The sequence below is a fragment of the Sciurus vulgaris genome (genome assembly GCF_902686455.1).
Source record: "Sciurus vulgaris genome assembly, chromosome: 12".
In the NCBI taxonomy this organism is placed as follows: domain Eukaryota; kingdom Metazoa; phylum Chordata; class Mammalia; order Rodentia; family Sciuridae; genus Sciurus; species Sciurus vulgaris.
This window is the reverse complement of record NC_136473.1, coordinates 52,031,651-52,052,055: the sequence shown is the minus strand read 5'-3', so window position 1 is coordinate 52,052,055 and position 20,405 is coordinate 52,031,651. Positions and strand designations below refer to the sequence as shown.

General features: G+C 36.6%; 1 protein-coding gene across 1 annotated transcript in view; it reads right to left on the bottom strand.

Moving 5' to 3' along the window:
* The window catches only part of WDR64 (WD repeat domain 64), a gene marked incomplete at its 5' end in the record, with an annotated part of 135,366 nt that extends 119,975 nt beyond the window's left edge, over positions 1-15,391 (bottom strand). The window contains 2 exons of the mRNA XM_079106101.1: positions 9,332-9,462; positions 15,247-15,391. Of these exons, the coding sequence (XP_078962227.1) occupies positions 9,332-9,462; positions 15,247-15,391 (276 nt within the window). The remainder of the gene's footprint in view (positions 1-9,331; positions 9,463-15,246) is intronic.
* Between the last annotated feature and the right edge of the window lie 5,014 nt (positions 15,392-20,405).

Sequence of the window (20,405 nt, the reverse complement as noted above, 5' to 3'; positions counted from 1 at the left end):
TGAGAAAGTATGTAATTAGATTACTTATGATTAGAAAAATTAGAAAGTATTTAGATGGCACCAAGTATCAGGTAGGAAAGAGTGTTATCATTTTGATGTGAGGTGTCCTCCAAAAGCTCATGATAGACAATGCAGGAATGTTCAGAGGTGAAATGATTCAATTATGACAGATGTAACCTAATAGTGGATTCATCCATTTAATCTGAATGAACTAATAGATGGTTAACTACAAGCAGGTGTGGCATGGCAGGAGGAAGTTGATCACTGGGGGCATGTCTTGGGGTTTATATTTTATTCCTGGTTCCTTCCTTCCTCCTCCCTCTTCTCTCCTCCTCACTCCTCCCTTCCTTCTCTCCTTCTTGCCCTCTGTCTCTCCCCTTCCCTTTCTCTCTCCCTCCCTCTTCCTCCTTTCTGGTACTATGAGGTGAGCAGATAAGCACTAACCACCAAGCCTTTTGGCTATGATGTTTTCTGAAACCCTGAGTCCAAAATAAACTTTCCCTTCTCTAAGTTGTTTCTTGTCATGCATTCTTGTCACAGCAAAAACCATCAAGGATAAACATTTAAGGAATAATTTCTGATTTTTTCCAGAGATAGTACAAAAAACAGAACTCAGGTGTCCTCCTTGCTAGCTCAGAACTGTCCGTTAAGCACCTATGCTGCCTCCCAGACACACATCAGTCATGCTCTTTGTCTCCCATGCATCTCGCAGCTGTATCTACTACACACTCTACGTGCAGATAGATCCCGTCATGCAGCACATCTGCTCTTACGGAAATGATCTATTTTGCTACTTCTGCTTGTAATAACACCATATCACGCTTCTCAAAATAACTTCCAAAGGTAACTTAAAAATATCAAATTATTAAAAAATTTTTAGTAAAATTTTAAGATTATGCCAGATAAACTTCAGAAGAGACAGCAGAAGTTTCACATTTTGAAAGGATATGTTTCAAGCAATAATTTTAAAGAACAAAACATATCTTTTTCCTATGATGAACTATAACCTCAAGGATCTCAAATTTTCTTTCAACATTTCAAATATTAGTCTAGACATTGTACTTGTGACATGGTTTGAGTGTTTTATGACTACCAGATGTATTATCACTATTAAAGTATTAACTTGCTTTCAAATATGCTATTTTCAGTGTTTGCTCCATGCTTTAAGGGAGGGTGGGGAGGGTACTGGGGATTGAACTCAGGGGCACTCAACCACTGAGCCACATTCCTGGTCCTGTTTTGTATTTTATTCAGGGACAGGGTCTCACTGAGTACTTAGCACCTCGATTTTTGCTGAGGTTGGCTTTGAACTCTCCCATCTTCCTGCCTCAGCCTTCCCAGCTGCTGGGATTATAAGCATGCACCACCACACCCAGCAAGTGATTTGTTTTTAAATTACATTTTTTTATTACATAAGGAACATATGTTCATTGTAAAACATAAGGAGAAAATGAAAAGCAGGTAGAATAATACCAAAATCTGCATGTGGCTTATTTTTGAACCTACCCTAGAACATTTTTTAAAACATTTTTGAAGTTAGCAAAAATAATTTTAGCTTTATAATAATTCACTTTAAGTTCACTTTTGTGGGGGGAACACAATTATAGTCATCCCAAATGATGTTGTATGACTCTGAATGAATTTGTAGTGTGCTCCTAAAAAAATGTTTAAGACTGCTCCCTGGAAACAATTCACGCGGTGTTTTAGAGAAAGTAGATCACGCTGCACCAGGCTGATTCACTTTGTAAACTTAAGGCCATCATCTTCCCTTAGCTCCCTTTACATCTAATTTTTCTCATTAGAAATTGAGAGGACAGGTCCAGGCAATGTTTTAGTTGAGTTCTAAGATTTCATTACTTCTAGAAAGTGCAACTTTTTGTGGCATTGCTATAATGAAGAGCAATATTCCTACAAATTCATTGGAATCAGACTTACATGTCTGTGGCTGACTTCCATAGAATAAATCCAGTTCTTATTACCAGTAGATTATTATTAGCTAATAAATAAAAGAAATAAAACAGGCAATCCATATTAAAATGAAATTAGTCTTCCAGCATTTAATTTCCATTTTACAGATGACAGATTTGAAACCCGGAAAAGTTAGTTAGGGCACATGGCTTGAAATAGAAAGGCCACTTAGGAACATTGGCACAGACCGTTTGTGAGAAAAATGACAAGACAATAGAAGAAGAATCTTCTTACATCCTTTTCTCAACCCTTGGTGAATCTTCATATACATAAAGTATATCAGAGGCTGGTCACAATTCCCCTATTAAACTTGCATATGATTTACAGGAAAGCAAGTGAAGGAAAAAGATAATGTCATGAGTTACTAGGTAAGAAAATCTCAGCTCCAAGACCAAACCTAACTGTGTGGCTTTAGATAAGTCAGTTAAACTTTCTGTGCTTTGTTTTCTTCATCCTTATAACAACATTATCTTCCATAATCTATATGATGGAACTGTTATAAAGATTAAATAAAAACATGAAAGGGATGTATATAAAAAGAAGACATTTAAAAAATGTAAAAAGATTATGATTCTCTAACTGGAAAGAGAAAGAGGAAAAGAAAGAGAAGGAGCCATCAGAGAGAATGAGACTCAACTTCCTCTTCACTATAATCAAAACCATCCAGACTTACTTTAGAAAAAATATTTCACTGCATTTGGAAGCTAAATTCTGTTATTGTGGCTCTTCATGTAAATGAACTTACCACCAAGACCAGGTAAACTCAGACAATGGAGATGCTAGACCTGTATATGTAGGTGTCCTTCTGTAAACACTATATCTCACTTGGCGTTTGTGGGACATCTTGAGAGCACTGGTTTTCTCAATCAAAGTATGTATTATGATATTAATAAACTTCTCCAACCTCTGCATGAAACATTTATTATACACACATTTTCCTATTTTAATGGACCAAAACTATTGCATTAGACATTCAAGCACATAAAACATTGGATGTATGAGAAATAGTTATAAGAAAATAGAAAACATTGAGGATATGCGATTCTCAAAATCACATCTACTTATATTTTAGTTGTATTCAAGTTACCAGTGTACAGAAGAATATCCAAAGAATTCGTACAGTGTGATAGAGCCTAAATCCACATTGTACCCTTACAGGATTTGGGAGTTGGCGGGGAACCTTTGTATGATGTTGCATACTCATTGACAGTTTCACTTTTCTCTCGGATGAGAGTTTTGCTAATCAAATACATATTTACTGGTTTTCTACTTTGTTGGATCAAAATAGTCTTGCCTTTAGACCCATGCCCTGGGACCTATGCTTTCAGATCAGTACTGTCTGAACATTCTGTGATGATGGGAATACTCTCTAAGCTGTCATAAATAGCTATTAGCTACATATAAATAATGAACACATGAAATGTAACTAGTGCCTCTGGGCAGCTGAATATTTATTTAATGTAAATGCATTTAGTATATATAGTTTTGGGGTACCATGTTGGATTGTACAGTTTTAGTCTAGTTCTTTCATGCAAGTGTAAGGACAATTGTCCCCCAGGAGTTTATGCCAATACTTTCAAATCATGCCCTGCATTCTGGAATCCCAGAATTTCCTGCCTAAAGGGCCCAGACTCTATTCCCAGGGTCCATGAAACCTTTCACCCAAGTTCATCTCCAGGAGAGTGGATTGCACATCATAGCTGAGTGCACCTTAAGTCTGAGAGGTGGCTAAGGCATAGAGTTGGAGGAGGTGAGAGTATGGAAGAGTTAGACTTGTAGACTCAGATGGCCTTGTATGTGAATCCCTATGATATGGGATGTAGCCAGCAGTAGTCATGAAGGGAGCCTGTCCAGGGCCAGCTGTCACCTTGTTTCCATATTTCATTGTAAAACTATAAGGAATATGAGATCAAGTTTTAAATTCTAATCTGGATTTCCAGGGCCTGATAAGTTATATTTATCAAAATTGGAAGACAAAAACCCATTTGGTTAGCAATTTACTAGATTTATAATTTTAAAATATTTGGACATATGGTATATGAATCGCTATTTTTGTACTCTTGCCCAAATTTAAGAGATGGGCCTGTGTGACTGACCTGGCAAACTAAGTGACGAAAAGACTTTTTCATTATGTTCTTCAGAGGGGCACTTCCAATCACATGGCTAATTGTATCATTTTTCCTGATCTGAGATGTGAAAATGCAAAGCTTCACCTTTGCTCTCAAGCTTGTGTTCTCAAAGAACAATGTCACATGTCTTCTTTTATAGGTGACTCAATTTTTCTTTTTCTTTTTTTTATTTTTTATTTTTTATTGTAAACAAATGGGATACATGTTTCTCTGTACATGGCGTGAAGGCATGCCATTTGTGTAATCATAAGTTTACATAGAACAATGTTGTTTGATTCATTCTGTTATTTTTCCCTTCCCCCCATCCCTCCCACCCCTCCCACAATTTTTCTTTTTATATTAAAACTGATTTTGAGTCCTTCGTGGTTAGTCCGATTAATTATATAAGAAAAGGCAATCCTACAAACGTAATTATGTAGAATGAGACAATCCTGAAAATACAAAATTGGACTCCTTCTATCAGATATGGTCAGATAAGGTCTCTTAATTTTTCAATTGCTTGCCCACAAAAGTTTGTCCTTCCTGATCAGGATGAATTCATTCTACTTCTATTTCTGACATTTTCTGTGTTACCCAATAGAAAGGAAATGTGAGCCACATATAAAGCTTTAAATTTTCTAGTAGCCACATTAAAAATGTAAGGAAATAAATCAATCTTATTAATGTATTTTATTTAACTTAATAAATGTAATATGTATATATGTATACACACACATACACTTTTTAAAAATTTTTCATTTTTTTATACCATGGATTAAACCCAGGGGTGCTTAAACACTGAGGCACATCCTTGGCCTGCTTTTTTTTTTTTTTCTTCATTTTTTATTTTGAGACAGGGTCTCACTAAGTTACTGAAGTTTGCTTTGAATTTGTGATCCTCCTGCCTCAGCCTCTAGAGCTACTGGGATTACAGGTATGTGCCACCATGGCCAGTGTAATATATAATTTTGACAGATAGTCAATACAAAAAGTTGTTATTGAGACACTTTACATTGTTTTCATACTATGCTTTTGAAATCTGATGTGTATTTTATACTTACAGCACATTGAAATTCAGACATTTCCAGGGTTCCATAGCCTCACATGACTAATGGCAACTCTCTGGTTCATACAGGTATAGAGTGTCTAAGAATTTTCAGCCTCAAGGATGATGGTCTTTCCTATTAAAGTTTTTATGAGGTTTTGTTACATTATCTTCACTAAGGATAAACCCAGATTTTCTCAGTTGTTTTTGATTGGCTGGTTTTACTAAACAATCTAAGCAGAAGGTTGTATCTAAACTCCAGCTCAACCTTTGCTCAGTGTACCAGATCTCCCTTCCTTAGTATATCTGGCAGGTACTTAGAAGTTCTATTTAGTGTATCCTGAGTATAATTAGCTCTAATTTTAGCAATGTAAACAAAAACTTTTAATATATTCCAGAAAAATAGATCAACACTGTAACTCAGAAAACTATAACTCAAAATCCAAGACATATTGAGAAATTAACCATGAATGCAGAACTAAAATGTTTACAGTGCAGCCTCTAGTAAAATATCATTTGTATGTAAGCAACAAGCTCATGGAAGGGAAGGAAGTGAAGCTTGTTAATCAGAATTCATTACCTTTGAAACATGATCATTCTGGTGGCTTGTATACTCCTTTCCATTTCCCCTAGATTATATAATTTAAAATATAATACATGTTCTTGATATCAATTTCGATATCATAGTCAAGCAAAGATTTAAGTGAAAATCCTATGTTTACTTTCATTTCTTGTAAAAATGAACATGTTTTAGAAATATGCTCCACAAAAGAATCTCCAAACTAATCTATAGATAATCTATGTTTTATAGTACTCACAGAAGCTTGCAAGAATGGTTTTCAATTGCTATAAGCAAACCGAAACATTTATAGGAATTATTAAATAGACATAAGATGTATTAAAATTGAGGTACTAGTATGTTGGACTATCTATTTGTTCTGGCTACATTAATTGTACAATGTTTTTTATGGGAATTCTATTAAATGTATAATTTGGGGACAATTGGAATCTTTGTAAATTGAGGCTTTCTATTTTTCTGTTCTTACTCCTCTAGTAGGTTTCCATAGTCTTGAAACCTATGGGTAATAGGTTTACCCATGATATTCTGTACCATTTGTTACTCTTCTGAATGGAATTATGTTCCCTCTTAGTTTTGGTGGAGGAGAGGTGTGGTTATTGTGGTTTGTGGAAGTTATTGATTCTGATATGACACTGATTCCTTGAATTCTCTTCAACTCTCATCTCATTTCTAATAGTTTTCCATGGGATTCTCTTGGATATTTTTGATATATTCTTTTACAATTAATGACAATTTTACATTATGGATAGTTAATTACAGAGATCCAAGATGATGGACTAGAGAGAGACTGCATTCCTTGTCTCTCTGTAACTTGGGTTTCAAGCAGAGGGAAGTCTATTTCTCTGTGTGAGGCAGTCTTTGCTGTTCCTTGATCCCCTGCTATTTACCCCATTTGTCCACCACCATCACTCGTCATCTGGCAGCATATTGCCTACTTTTGGAGTGCAGATCGCTCACTGACTGCCACCTATCACCCGCCATTTGCCCATTTCTGCCTCTTGCCTGCCCATCGCCTGCCTTTCACCTACCCATCACCCACTGAGGGATAGTTAATTACGTTTCACTTTCTTTTCTTCTTTTTGTTTGTTTTGCATTGTGACCTTCAATAAAATGCTGAAGGTGAAGCAGAGTAGTGGTACTAGGCATCTTTTTCATGGTCTTGACTCTAATGGGAATGTTTCTAGTGTTTTACCATTAAATATGATATTCCTTTAAATACACTTCTGGTAAATCCTTATGGTGGACACATTCTAAAGAGGGCCTCTCCTCTGCTCATAAACACGAGTCACACTTTGTATAATCTCTATCTCTCGAGTATGATCAAAACTGTTACTTGCTTCTAACCAACAAAGCATGGCAAATGTAATAGGCTATTTCTCCTCTGATTATCTCACATTATATAAGACTTGGTCTTAGCCTACAATAGAAGAAGTTGGCCTTGAAGAAGAAATGTTGTGAACTGCCGATGTAAAGGTCCACGTGACAGAGAACTGCAGACAGCCCTTGGGAGGAAAGGGTGGCTTCCAGCATCCAGTCAATAAAATCCCTCAGTTTTATAACAGCAAGGACAAGAATTCTGTTAACCTGAATAAGCTTGAAAGCAGATTCTTCTCAATTGGAGCCTCCAAATGAGAAAACAGTCTAACCCCTCGTAGTCTTGCAAGACCCTGGGCAGAAGATTCAGTTAAGCTGTACTAAACTCCTGATCCATGGAAGTTGTCACATGTGTGTGTTTCTTTAAGTTGCTAAACTTTCAGTAATTTGTTCCAGTCGCAATAAAAACTATTAAGTTAAGGGAATGTCCTATTAGTCCTATTCTGTTAAGTTTTTTGTTTTTATTTTTCTTTGGCACAATACTGGAGATGGAACGGAGTGCCTACAACATGTTAGGCAAGCCTTCCACTGAGCTATATCTCCAAGCCCCTTTTTTCATTTAAATGCTATTTAAACTTTTGTCAAATATTTTCCTTATTTTTATTTTACTTTATATTATTTTATGTTACTTTAAGATCAGGTGTCAGCAAAATTTTTTCTGAAAAAGGCTATGTAGTTAGGCTTGCATGCCATCTGGTCTTTTTCAGAATTGTTCAATTTTGCTATTATAGGGCAGAAGCAACTCTAGATAATATGTAAATGAGTTTGATTGCTATGTTCTAAAAACTTTTTTTTTTTTTTTAAGTACTGGGGACTGAACCCAGGGAACTCTAACCCCAAGCCCTTTATTATTTTTTAAGACAGGGTCTCTAAGTTGTCCAGGCTAGTCTCAAACTTGCAGTCCTTCTGCTTCAGCCTCCAGAGTAGCTGGGATTACAGGCACATACTACTGTACCCTGCTAAAATAAATTTTATTCACAAAAACTGGTAGCTGTCCTGATTTTGCCTGCAGGCCTTAGTTTATTGACCTCTGATTAAGATATTTGTATTTTTTTCCTCCCTAACTTGTTAAAGGAAATATATTACTGGCTTTTCTAATATTGAACTATCCTTACTTTTCTGGGGTAAATTGTACTTGGAAATGATTTTTTAATGCACTACTGGAGTCAAGTTGTTAGCATTTTATTTAGGACTTCAGTATTTATATTCACAAGTAATACTGGTTTAGTTCCTTTGTCAATTCAGTGTTATTTTAGACTCAAAGTGAGTTGGATAGATTTTCTGCTTTTCTTAGGCTAGAGAAATAATTAATATAACATGGGAATTATGTGTTTCTGAAAGCCTTAATAGACATCTTTTTTGTTTTGTTATTATTTTCCCCAAAGTTAATTGTTAATTAAATAAATTAATTTTTATCTTTTTTGATTGGTTTTGGGATTTGCACTATCTTTTGTTTCTAATTTTGTTCTATTGGAGTTTATTGATATGTTCTTTTTAGATAAACAGATGTTCAATTTTGTTATAGTCACATGTGTAGTTTGAGTCCTAGGTCTTAGGTTCAAAAGTTTCATTTATACATATCTATCCACTTGTTAAATGTGACTATCAAATTTTTAAATCATTACTTTTTCTCTGGTCTGCAATATCTACTGATTTTTGAAAAAGAATCAGATAATTTTTAAAATTATTTACTCTGCTAATTACTCTTAATTATTTAATTACTCTGTAATTACGATTATTTAATTACTCACCTTCTCATATATTAAGGATTTAGACACACTGAACACTTTTATAAGTTGGTGCTGTTGAAAAGAAATATTTTGCCAGGTGTGGTGGTACATGCCTTAATCCCAGTGATGAGACACTGAGGCAGGAAGATTTCAAGTTCAAGGACAGTTTTAGAATTTAGCAAGATCCCATCTCAAATTAAAAGATAAAAAGAACTGGGCTCAATCCCCAATCGCCACCCCCACAAAAAAAAGAAAAAAAATTTTTAGTTAAGGCCATTAAAATTTTGGTTATTGTTAATGGCAGCAATAGTTCTTCCAATTGACTGGCTGGCCTAAAATATTTAAGAGTTACTCATCAATACTATAGTTAAACTGCCACTTAGTATACCCACATTATATTGTGTGGTAATAGATACATAGTATATATACATTGAAGATTTAACTTCTCTGGAAGTAACACTTTGATGTAATTATGTTTGGAACAAAGACAATTATTAAATTTCTTATAAATATGAAAAGTGACTACCTCGCACCAGTCCATAGATGCATCAGGTTTGTTGCAGAGTTTCCTATAAAAGCACTTCACATCTTGATTCTTCACTTCTGGACCGAAGAGTTCCAGAACCGATGCATAAAACTTGTCGTAATCAATGACCTCTGCATTGGGAAAAGCACAAGTACCTTTTCAACAAATTCCACGGGTTACATTTCATATTTTAGCTTTTTTTCTATTTCCTTATTTCAACCTATAAAAACCAAGTTTATCTGCATTTTAAAGATCTTGTATTTGGAAATATAACTATGTCTTTGGCTAAAATATTACTAAATCAGCAGAAAATATCTTGTTTTTTGTATATTGTGCCTTCTCCTTAGCCTTTGTTTCAGATATCGTAGTAATTTTGGGTAGGAACCCAAAAATAAGAAAATGAATTACTTCTTTCCTACTGTGAAAAGTTTCACCAACTAGGGTCTCTGCTGGAATTTGTCTTAAATGGAAGGTAGAGTATGCAAAGAGCAATTATTGGTTGGTTCTTTGACAGTATGTAAACACACACACACATACACACACCATTGTTTGAATCCTCATTTTGCCAAATGTATTGACTCACTGGGGTAAAGTTACCTGCAGCCAAGTTAGGAAACCTGCATGGATCTCAGTGCCTGGATTCAGTCACCCACCCACGCAGGAAATGAGCAAGCAATACAGAAAGGAAAAATGAATTTAATGCAGTTTGATCACACTGGGGAGAAGCAGCTAGATCGTTCTTCCTTTAGTCTTACAGAGCAGTTACAATTTATAGAAACAAAAGCCAGGAGATATGCTGGGCTATTCTAGTTAGAGAATGTGTCACAGCTTCAGCTTCCTTAGTGCCTTCCTGGGCCAGAGGATACTTTCTCAATTTCCTTCTCAGCTTGAGGAAGTTTGGTATGCTAAAACAATTCCAAAGGGGTTATGTTTCAGTTTAAGCCTGTTGACTCTAAGGTCTCAAAAAGAGTTAAATGCAATCATTACTCAAACTGTACAGAGATCAGATTCTTTTATTTAGTTAACACAACTATTTTGAGAATTGTGTGTCAGAACTGAGCTAGATGTGTGACTTAGAATAGAAACTCAGTGAGCAGGATTCCTGCTCTCAAGGAGCTTATATTCCAGGCAGAGGATCAGAAAAATGAATAAGTGAACAAAAAATTCACAGATGGAGACAGGCAAGGCTCATTAATAGAGACAGATATTAAGTTAGTCGTTATCTATTTATAAGGTGGGAAGTAGTATAGCTGAAAAAGGGCATGAGAGAACTTGCAGGGATGCTAGAAATGTTCTTTGTCTTGGTCTGGTGGTGTTATAGGTTTACCAACATTCAAATTTATGAAGCTCCATACTTAAGCTTATTATGGATCATTGACTTTATGGGTATGTCATACCTCACTTGCAAAGTAAAACTAAATGTCATTATAGAATGAGCTAAGTGTGAGGAAAGAAATCAGTGGGGAGCTGTGGCAAAATTATATGATGTTGGGGGATGTTAGGGACCTCGGGGAAAGCTTCTCTAAGGAGGTAGGTAAGAATATGAAGCTGAGGAAATATTAATATGAAGCTAGAAAAAATGAGTCAGTCATTTGTAAAGAAGACAAGAATGTTTAGACAAAGGCTGATAAACACAAAGCTCTGACGTTGGAAAGAGCTCTGTGTTTTCTGGGAAGGTGAGTGAATATAGTTCAGTGGGTACTGGGGAAAGTGCTATGAACTGAGACCAGAGATGCAGGAGGGCTGAAATGGGGTCAGAGTTGGTATTTAATCCCAGGCATTACGGTAGGCTATCACTGGAGGGTTTCACAGAGGGAAATGACAATCTGACTTAAATATTGCTTTTTAAATGAACTCTGGCTGCTGTGAGGAGGTGACACTGAAAGCTGTAAATCCAGTTAGGAGCAATTGCCTTAGTGAGGCTTCAGAGGTTTGGGCCACAGTGACACTGCAGGTGATTCTACATGCTGACTGCCATAGAGAGTCTCATTATTAATCATCAATAACACACCCTCTCTCTTTTGCTCTTGAAAGTGTCCCCAGTTAGAGGATAAGTGATATGAGCACCCTAGAGATCCCAGGGGACATGATGAGATATTATTAGAAGTAGAATTGCAAGGACTTGTTAATGGATTGAAAGTTGTTGGGGACAGAAGTGGTGAGTGAAGGAAAAGCAGGAGTTGAGAGCAATGATTCTTATCCCGAAGAGATATTGTATCCACTCCCACCCCCAAACACACACACACACACACACACACACACACACACACACGCACATGAAAATGCAAACCTGTGCAAAAGCCATTTGGTAATGTCTGGAGACAATTCTGATTATTGAAACTAGGGATGGGTGTGCTACAGGCATTTAGTGAGTGAGTCCAGGGATGCTGCTAAACATTCTATGATGCATAGGACAGCCCAATGCTACCTTCACATGCATGTATATAGAAAAAAGAATTATTTGACCAAAAGGTCTATAGTACTAAGGTTGAGAAACATTGTTCTAGAATGGCATTCAGTTTCTGATTTCAGAACTAAGCAAATATTGGTACTATTTACCAAAACAGGAACTATGCTTCTTGAAAAAAAATTCCACTTTGATCATATTAAATTTGAAATTCCTATGAGACATCCAAATAGTTAGTTATTTTAAATTCACATCAGTTAGGACAAGATGTGTGTTTCCTTGTAAACATCACTGATAAGGATGATCAGATTTTCCAGTCCTGGGATGTTTTGGATTCTATCAGGTCTTTGGCAAAATTTAAGAACAATATTGCTGGAATACTGCAGTTTACCTAACATCAGTTTGAGATAGACAATATTCTGTTAAAAACATTCTCTAATTCTTAGCTTCTTGCCTATATAGTAAAAAGTAGGCCTCATTTTCTAATGTTTATTAATGAATATGAATTTATTTCAGACATTATTTAGCAGCCTGATATAAGTTTACAATTATATTTTTCCTCTCTCAATCTTTCAGACCAGTGCCTCAGTTATAGTAGTCACTGGTCATACTAAATTGTCTAGCAGTAATTAGTCTTTATCTAATCTTAAAAATTATACAGGGAGGACATTTTCAATGTGGCTTTGTGATTACAAGCTTCTCAATGGAGGTAAGGTTAATTTATTTGTTTAGCACACATTTAAGCAGTACCTCCTGGACATCAGACTCCGTGTTAGCCTTAGGGTTGCAAAACCTTCAAAACACTCATAGATCAATGGTGGGAAACATATATATATATTTCAACAGGCTAAATACAGCAGGTGAATTCCTTGAGACAGTAATAAGTGCATTAGCAGTCTAAAGATGGCTTTCTTTAGGGGAAGTTGGGAGTTTTTGCAAAGATGCGACTTTTGATTTTGGTCTTGAAAGATGAACAGAAGTTTATAGGTATTAAAGAAAAAGAAAGAAAAGGAAAAGGAGAAAAGAAACTCTACATTGGGGGAATGATGCAAGCAAAATCAGTGATTAAAAGTATGACTTATTAGAAATGCTAAAAAGTTTATGATAGGCAGAAGGTGCAGGAAGGAAAGTGCCAGTAACTGAGTCCAGAAAGGTAGGTTGAGGCATGATTGTGAATGGCCCTGTGTGCCAAGTTAACATACATGGATTTTAGAGGTCAGCTATTAAGCCAGAAATATGGAAGATCTAATTTTATAAAAGTAAAAACATTTTGAAAAATATAGAGGAAGGAATAACTCTTGTCAAGAAGACTATAACAGTAAGAGGCTGTTGCTATAACCCAAGAGAAAAATACAGTTGAAGGTTATACCAAATGAACTGGCTTGGTAAATGATGTTTATGCCATAAGACCCAGTGAGAACACAGTAGGCAAAGCTCAAGGAGAAAAAGAGGCACGGAAAAAATGACAAAGGGAGAAAAATCAGAAGAGAGTGTTGTGACAAAAGATGTAGCAGGAGGACATTTCTTGAAGCAAGAGAAAGCTAACAGCATCAATGCAGTGAAATGGCCAAGTGGGCTGCAAAAGGGAAAACAATTTATTGAATTTGGCAACCGTGTTAGGTTCTCAAATACCTTAGTAAGAGCATTTTCAGCAGACTGATGAGGAAAGCCAGGCTGGAGAAGGTTGAAAATGAAGTGGTAATGCTGTAAGGCAATTTAGTGGAGAAGCAAAGGAGAGACAAATAGTGGTGGCTTAAAGGGAAGAGAAAGTCAAGGTCAGGGCACTTGAGTATATTTTTAGAGTAAGAGGACAAAGCCAATAAAAGGAGATTTTGAGGTTGTTGTAGCAAACTGATATAACCTTGGAGGATGGAGGGAGGCAGGTGCTGCTTTAGGTAGTTTGAAAGTGGAAGAAAGGGAATTTGAGAAACTTGTCTTTGGGTCTTGCGTTCTCATATTATAGGAAACTTGGCTGGGAGGGGCAGAAATCCCATAGAAGATTCAGAAAAGATGGTAAGAATTTGAAAAATCAATTACAGAGAGAGAAAGAGTTAACTGGGGGAAATGAAAGTTCTATTGAGAAGTTTAGAAAGCCTGGCCAAGGACACAACTATCCAAAGTGCAACATCTAATGGGTCTCACACCTCATTCTAACACTTAAAAGTTGAGTGACTTGGGCAGGTGACTCATCTCTACCTCTTGTCTTTTCACAAATAAAAGGGACATGTTAGTAATCTTTGTCTATTCAGATTGCCATGCAAATCATGTTAAATTATACTTATTAAAGTGACTTGTAAATTATTGAATACTATTCAAATAATACTGATTTGGGTTCAAATACCCAAAATGAATATTTTTTGCTTACATAGGACTACGCAACCTGGCATAAGCCAGGTCACATTGTCCCGTTAGCAGTTATTTGAGCCTTGTTCCTTTTATTGCAACAAGAACATTTGTTCTGTTGGGTTTTGACTGTGCTATTCAGTCTTACTTGTCATCACTATCCTTGGGTCCCCAAAATGCATGCTACACCACTCCCCTTGAACATGAACATGGCCATGGCTCTTTATTGGGTTCTCTGCTAGTCATACTCTTGGCAGGTCACTGTCCACTACATTCGCCTTATCTTAGCATGCTCAAATCATTCCTGCCTAAAGACATGAGGATTGTCCCAGAGAATGTAGTCATAGAACAATAGGACACTTTGTGTTGCTTATGAAAGTTCTCATGGTATCATGATACCCTTAGGCAAAGAGATAATAGGATGGCTGCTATGGTTTGAATAAGAGTCCTCCAAGGGCCCATATGTTTAAAAACTTGGTCATCAGTCTATGGAGTTATTGGGAAGTGATGGAATCTTTCAGAGGTAGGGCCTAGTGGGAGAAAGTTAGGTAATTGGGATATGCCCTTGAAGGGGATATTGGGACAACAGCCACCTCCCTTTCTCTCTCTTTCTTTCTTTACCTCCTGGTAACCAAGAGCAAACAATTTCCTCTACCATGTGTTCCCTCTATAATATGCTTCCTTGTCACAGACCCAAAAGCAATAGACCAACTGACCATGGATTGAAACCTCTGAAACTCTTAGCCAAAATAAACCTTTCTTTATATTATGTTGATCATCTCAGGTATTTTGTTTCAGTGACAGAAAGCTAACCCAGCAGCACATATGGCTTTCCACATGGCCACTATGTACTAACTACTGGAAATCCCAGGTCAACCAATAAGCAATCAAATTGTAGTGCCTACCAAAGAACCCCAGAGATCATTTAATCCAATCCTCTAATTTTAAAATTGAGACAATGAAGGATTAAAGAAGTGAAAAAAATAAATCTTCCCCAAGTTCAATTAGCTATTTGGAGACAGAGAAAGAACAAGCACTCAGATCTTCAGGACCCACATTTGGGGTCCTTGCTATTAAGCTACATTGGTTTTCTCTGATGGCTTAAAACACTCCCCAGTTCTAATCAACAGCCCCGACTATACTTCCCTGTAATCACTGTTCTTACCTTCTTTTGGGAAAAACAAGCCTGCTTTCTCATCTCTTTTCTGGGCTGCTGTCTGTTCAACCAATTTTTGAAAACCATTCAAAGCTGTTCTGAAATTGCTAATATGAAATGCAGGGCTGAAATGCTTTTTCTCTCTGACATCCATATGGACATAAGGAATCTTTTATTTCTGTATAGAAATAAAGAATTATTTTATTTGTCAATGTGAAAAATATTCCATTTCCTGCAATGCCTCTCTGCTGTCTCAATTTTTGCCCTAAATCTCATTCCTCTCATCTCAAAATCCCAGATTATGGGTAGGAGTAATTTACCATAGGATGTTAGCAGGGAGGAAGGCTTGCTTAGGTCTAATGCATTTCATTCTGGCAAACATTTCAGCAAAAATTCCTGACCTCATAATGTTAGCAGTGCCTTTCATATGGTCCCATTGCATCATAATGTCTTTGTAACATTTTACTTTTTTCACAAGGAGGATTTTGAATTTTGTTTCTACTACAGATTTTGTGTGGGGGTGTACACTTCTTCAGAGGGAAGACAAAAGGGTAAATACCAAGTAAGAAAACTGGGCATTACTCTCTCCCTTCTAAATCCCTTCTCACCTCAATCCTTTCGTCTCCCTCATGGTGCTGTGAAGGAAGTTCACACTCATTTTTGTACCTATACTGGATATGGAAACTTGAACTTCTGTGGATCAAAATATATTTCAGCACCTGTTATTTCTACCTCAAGTAAAGACATTTTTAGAGATCACAGAGAAGACAAAAATGTTTCTTATTCCTTTATGCATGGACCTTCATTTAAAACAATAAAATGAGCCAAGGATAAGGAAGGAATACTTCCTGACTGTGAGGGAAGTTTTTTGAGATATGTCAGTGGAATAAGAGGCCTTTATGCCTATTCCTTTCCTTCTAATTACAATCTCCAATTTCATTGAGGCCAATTGCTATTGAATCAAATTTTTCAATCTTCACAACTTTTCATGGGAAGGAGATGCTATTTATGAATAACTAGTTAGCTTCCTATGGTTTAGGTGAGTTAGATAAGGTTCCTAGCCCTTGGTAGTTCATCTTTTAAAACATCTTGCAAGAACTTGCAGAGATGAAGCAAATGACATTGAGGAACACCTTCAGCTCCAATACTGTCTCCTTGGTATCCATCTCTAGCTAAGATCTATTAGAAAGAAAATCTCTAACATCTTACATAAAGGAAAATCTCATAACTCTATTTTCATTCTCTACTATCTCTAAAAATATTCTTTTCTTCCCTTTAAAGCCTTCAAAATATTATGCAGCAACATCTGAAGAACCACCTTTCCTATGATCCAATTGCATGTATTCTTATCTTACACCCATCTATTCATTAACCTAATATTTACTGAATACCAACTTCATGCTAGGGGCATTAAAGATGTGGCAATGAGCAAATTGGCTTCTTGAATTTACAATCTAAAATCAGAATAAGACAAGCAGACAAATAAACAAGCAAATAATATATCAGAAGATAGTGTTATGAAGAAAGAACAAAGGTATGTATTGGAGCCAGGGAAATGGGGGGAGGAATTATTTTACATTAACAAAAAGATATTTGGGCAGAAATGTGAAGGAAGTGAGGGTAGCATGCTATGTGGATAGATGGCCGAAGGGTGTTCCAGGGAAGAGCATGAATGATGTCCTGGGATGAGCATGTGCTTGACATTTCTGAGAAACAGCAAAGTGGGTGGTATGTCTAGGGTGATATGGGGTGGGAGAGAGAGGTAGGGAGATAAGAGCCAGTTTTTTTTTTGGGGGGGTGCAGATCATGGAGGATCTTGTAGTCTGTTGTTGTAAGGGCTTTTACTCTAAGAGATGTAAATTGAGAGATGGGAATTGGCGGAATAATTACATGATCTGACTTATATTTGAAAAGGATTGCCCTAGTTGCTTTCTATGAATCACAACCAGAAGGGGAAAAGGATAGATAGAAATAGAGAAACCCATTAGATGGCAATTTCAATAATCCAAATTAAGAGATGATAGAGGCTTAGACTAGTGTGTAGACTGAATTTATATCCTAACTCCATGAACACACTGAAAGTAATTATAACACGTATTAAGCAACTGAAAATTGAAATGCTGACTACATATTTGATAATATTAGGAAATTGTTGTCCATTATATTAGATGTTATAATTATATTTTTTGTTATATTGTTTGTTGTTCTCCATTCAAGCTGTTACAACAAAATGTGTTAGACTTGGGCTGGGGAGGTAGCTGAGTTGGTAGAGTGCTTGCAGTCCTGGGTTCAATCCCCAGCATGGCAAAAAAAATTTTTAAAGTAAATAAATGTGTTAGACTGAATAATTTATAAACATCAGAAATTTTTTTTAATATTTATTTTTCGTTATCAATGGACCTTTATTTTATTTATTTATAGGCAGTGATGAGAATCAAACCCAGTGCCTCACTCATGCTAGGCAAGCTCTCTACAACTCAGCTACAATTCCAGCCCAGAAATGTGTTTCCTATAGATCTAGAGGCTGGAAAGGAAGCCCAAGACCAAAGCTCTAGCAAATCCAATATGGTGAGCACCCCATTCCACAGAGGTGACATCTTCTCTGTGTCCTCACATGGTGGAAGGGGCAAACAGCTTCTTCTGCCAAGCCTCTTTTATAAAGACACTAATCCCATTCATGTGAATGGAACCCTCTTGACCTAGTCACCTCCAAAAGGCAGCTCCTACTACCACAATCAACTTGGTGGATAGATGTCAACCCATGACAGAAATGTTAATATCAAAGCATTGTTATTTTTTATTGTTATACTTTAGAGCTACATATGGAAATATTTACAAATAAGCATTAAAACATAAAGGAGCAGGCACTTGTACTATTGATCATCTGCATATAGTAAGGACTGAAAATTAGCTTTCCTTGAGGAAAGTTTCATCAGTGGAATGATGGGGGTGGACATGGACATAATAGGTATAAATGTATATTAAATGAATATTATGGCAAGAACTTTTGAAAGCATTTTAGAGGGGTTTGCTAGAGCATTCACAATTATTATGTCCATTTATAGAGATACAGGAAGCATCTGTACTTGTACTTTTTCAATTGTAAAGATGATATAACAAATTTTAAAAATATTAAGAGAAATTAACCATGTTCCTCACACTTTTTTTTTATATATACTTAGGATTGAACTCAGGGGTGCTTTACCACTGACTTTTAAAATTTTTTATTTTGAGACAAGATCTCAGTAAGTTGCTTAGGGTCTTGCTAAATTGCTGAGGCTAGTCTCAAACTTGCAATCCTCCTGCCTCAGCCTCTAAACTCACTAGGATTGCACTACACCTCACCTCCCACTCTTACAAAGCTATTGATTTTAGAAAATTAGGCTACCACCTTGATAATTTTATAGTTTCAATATAACTATGCACATTATTTAAATTTCAATTATGTATTACTCCATAAATCTGTCTCTGGGTTTCTAGTAGTTTTTATTAGCATAATTATTCCTTTTTCTTTTTCATCTATTTTCTCAAATGTGTTATTTTATTAATTACTTTTTACATGTAAGTGATTGTGAAAAATATTTAGAAGCACATACTTAGCCATATAAGAAAGAAATGGTGTTGCCACTGTCAGAGGAAGTCCCTAGCAAAATAATTGGTGGGATGGTTTCTCTGAGCTAATTTGGTTTCAGCTTCCACGAGTATTATAAGAACCATATGTGGAAGCTGGCAGGTCAGACCATGGCACAAGGTGCATGGTTGGATTCTCTGCTGGTCTATCCTGTGGGCCAGGTAGCAGCCTCTGGTACAAATCCTGCCAGGCAATAGGTTGCTTTGCGTCTTCTGCTTCTAGAGCGCTGTGGCCAACTCCAATTCTCAGGCTACATCAAGAAGGAACTCCTCTGGGGTGAACACTCTCAGATGATGCCTGTGGCAAGTGAACACTCTCAGATGATGCCTGCGGCAGGTCAGCAAGAGAGGCAGGAGCTTCAGCAGTGCATGGCCGTGGCTGACTAGGAATTGCCAAGAACCTGGGCCAGGCAGATTCAAGATAGAAAGACAATGCATGAGCAGGACACATCTTGGTAACAACACTCCTTCATGGGTCTTTCTCTTGAGTCACAATTCTGAAGCCAGGACTTTAGGGACATTGGGGCATAGGTGTCATACAGCCATCTCTCTTTGCCATAGTTTTATGAATTCCCTTATCCTTAAGCTTATTTCCTGTGTCCTTCTTTTCCTTGATTTAAACCCTTATTTTGTTGGTTAATATCTAGAAGTAGTACCTGGAAGATATGTTTGCAGGAGGAGGGGTTTTAAGTAATTGAACCCAAGGTCCTGTGCTTGCTAAGCAAGTACTCTGCCACTGAATTACACCCCCAGCCCAAGATAAATTTTTGGTATTTGCATGTGTGAAAATATCCTGATCTTCCCTTGCCTTTTATGATGTTTGAATGTGTATAGAATTCTAGGTTGGAAATTGGTTTCCTTCAATGTTCTTAAGATATTATTCCACTGTCTTAAGGAGTTCATTCTGACCAGTTTCTGTTGCTAAACTATTTTGATTCTGAATTCTTCATGCATAACTTCTTTTAATGTTTTTCCTTTAAGAAGATTATACATATTGTTTCCTGTTTAAACTTTCACTATAATGAATATTAATGAATATATATATTTTTAATTAAGCATAACTTCACTGACCAGTTCCTTTAAGAAATTGAATATTTACTCTTCCTTAAATCCTTCATTACCTAAACTCTGTTTTTAACAGTGCTATAAGTTAGATGTGGACTGTCCCCCAAAGGCCCATGTGTTCAAGGCTTAGTTCCCAGTTAGGCACTATCAAGAGGTGGTGGAAACTTAAAGAGATCAAGCCTAGAGGGAGGCCTTGTGGTCATTGGGGGGGTGCCCCTGAAGGGGTCAGAGGGACCCCAGCCCCTTTTACTTCATCTTTTTCATTCCTGGTCATGAGATGAGTGGTTTTGCTAAACCATGTACCTCCATCATGATGTGCTACCTTGCCACAGTCCTAAAAGCAACACGGGCAATTGATCATGAACTGAAACCTCCAAAACTGTAAGCCAAAATAAACCTTCTGTTAATAGTGGCAGAAAGCTGACTAACAAAAACAGCAAGGTTAAAAATGAAATTTCATTGTAAAAGTCATT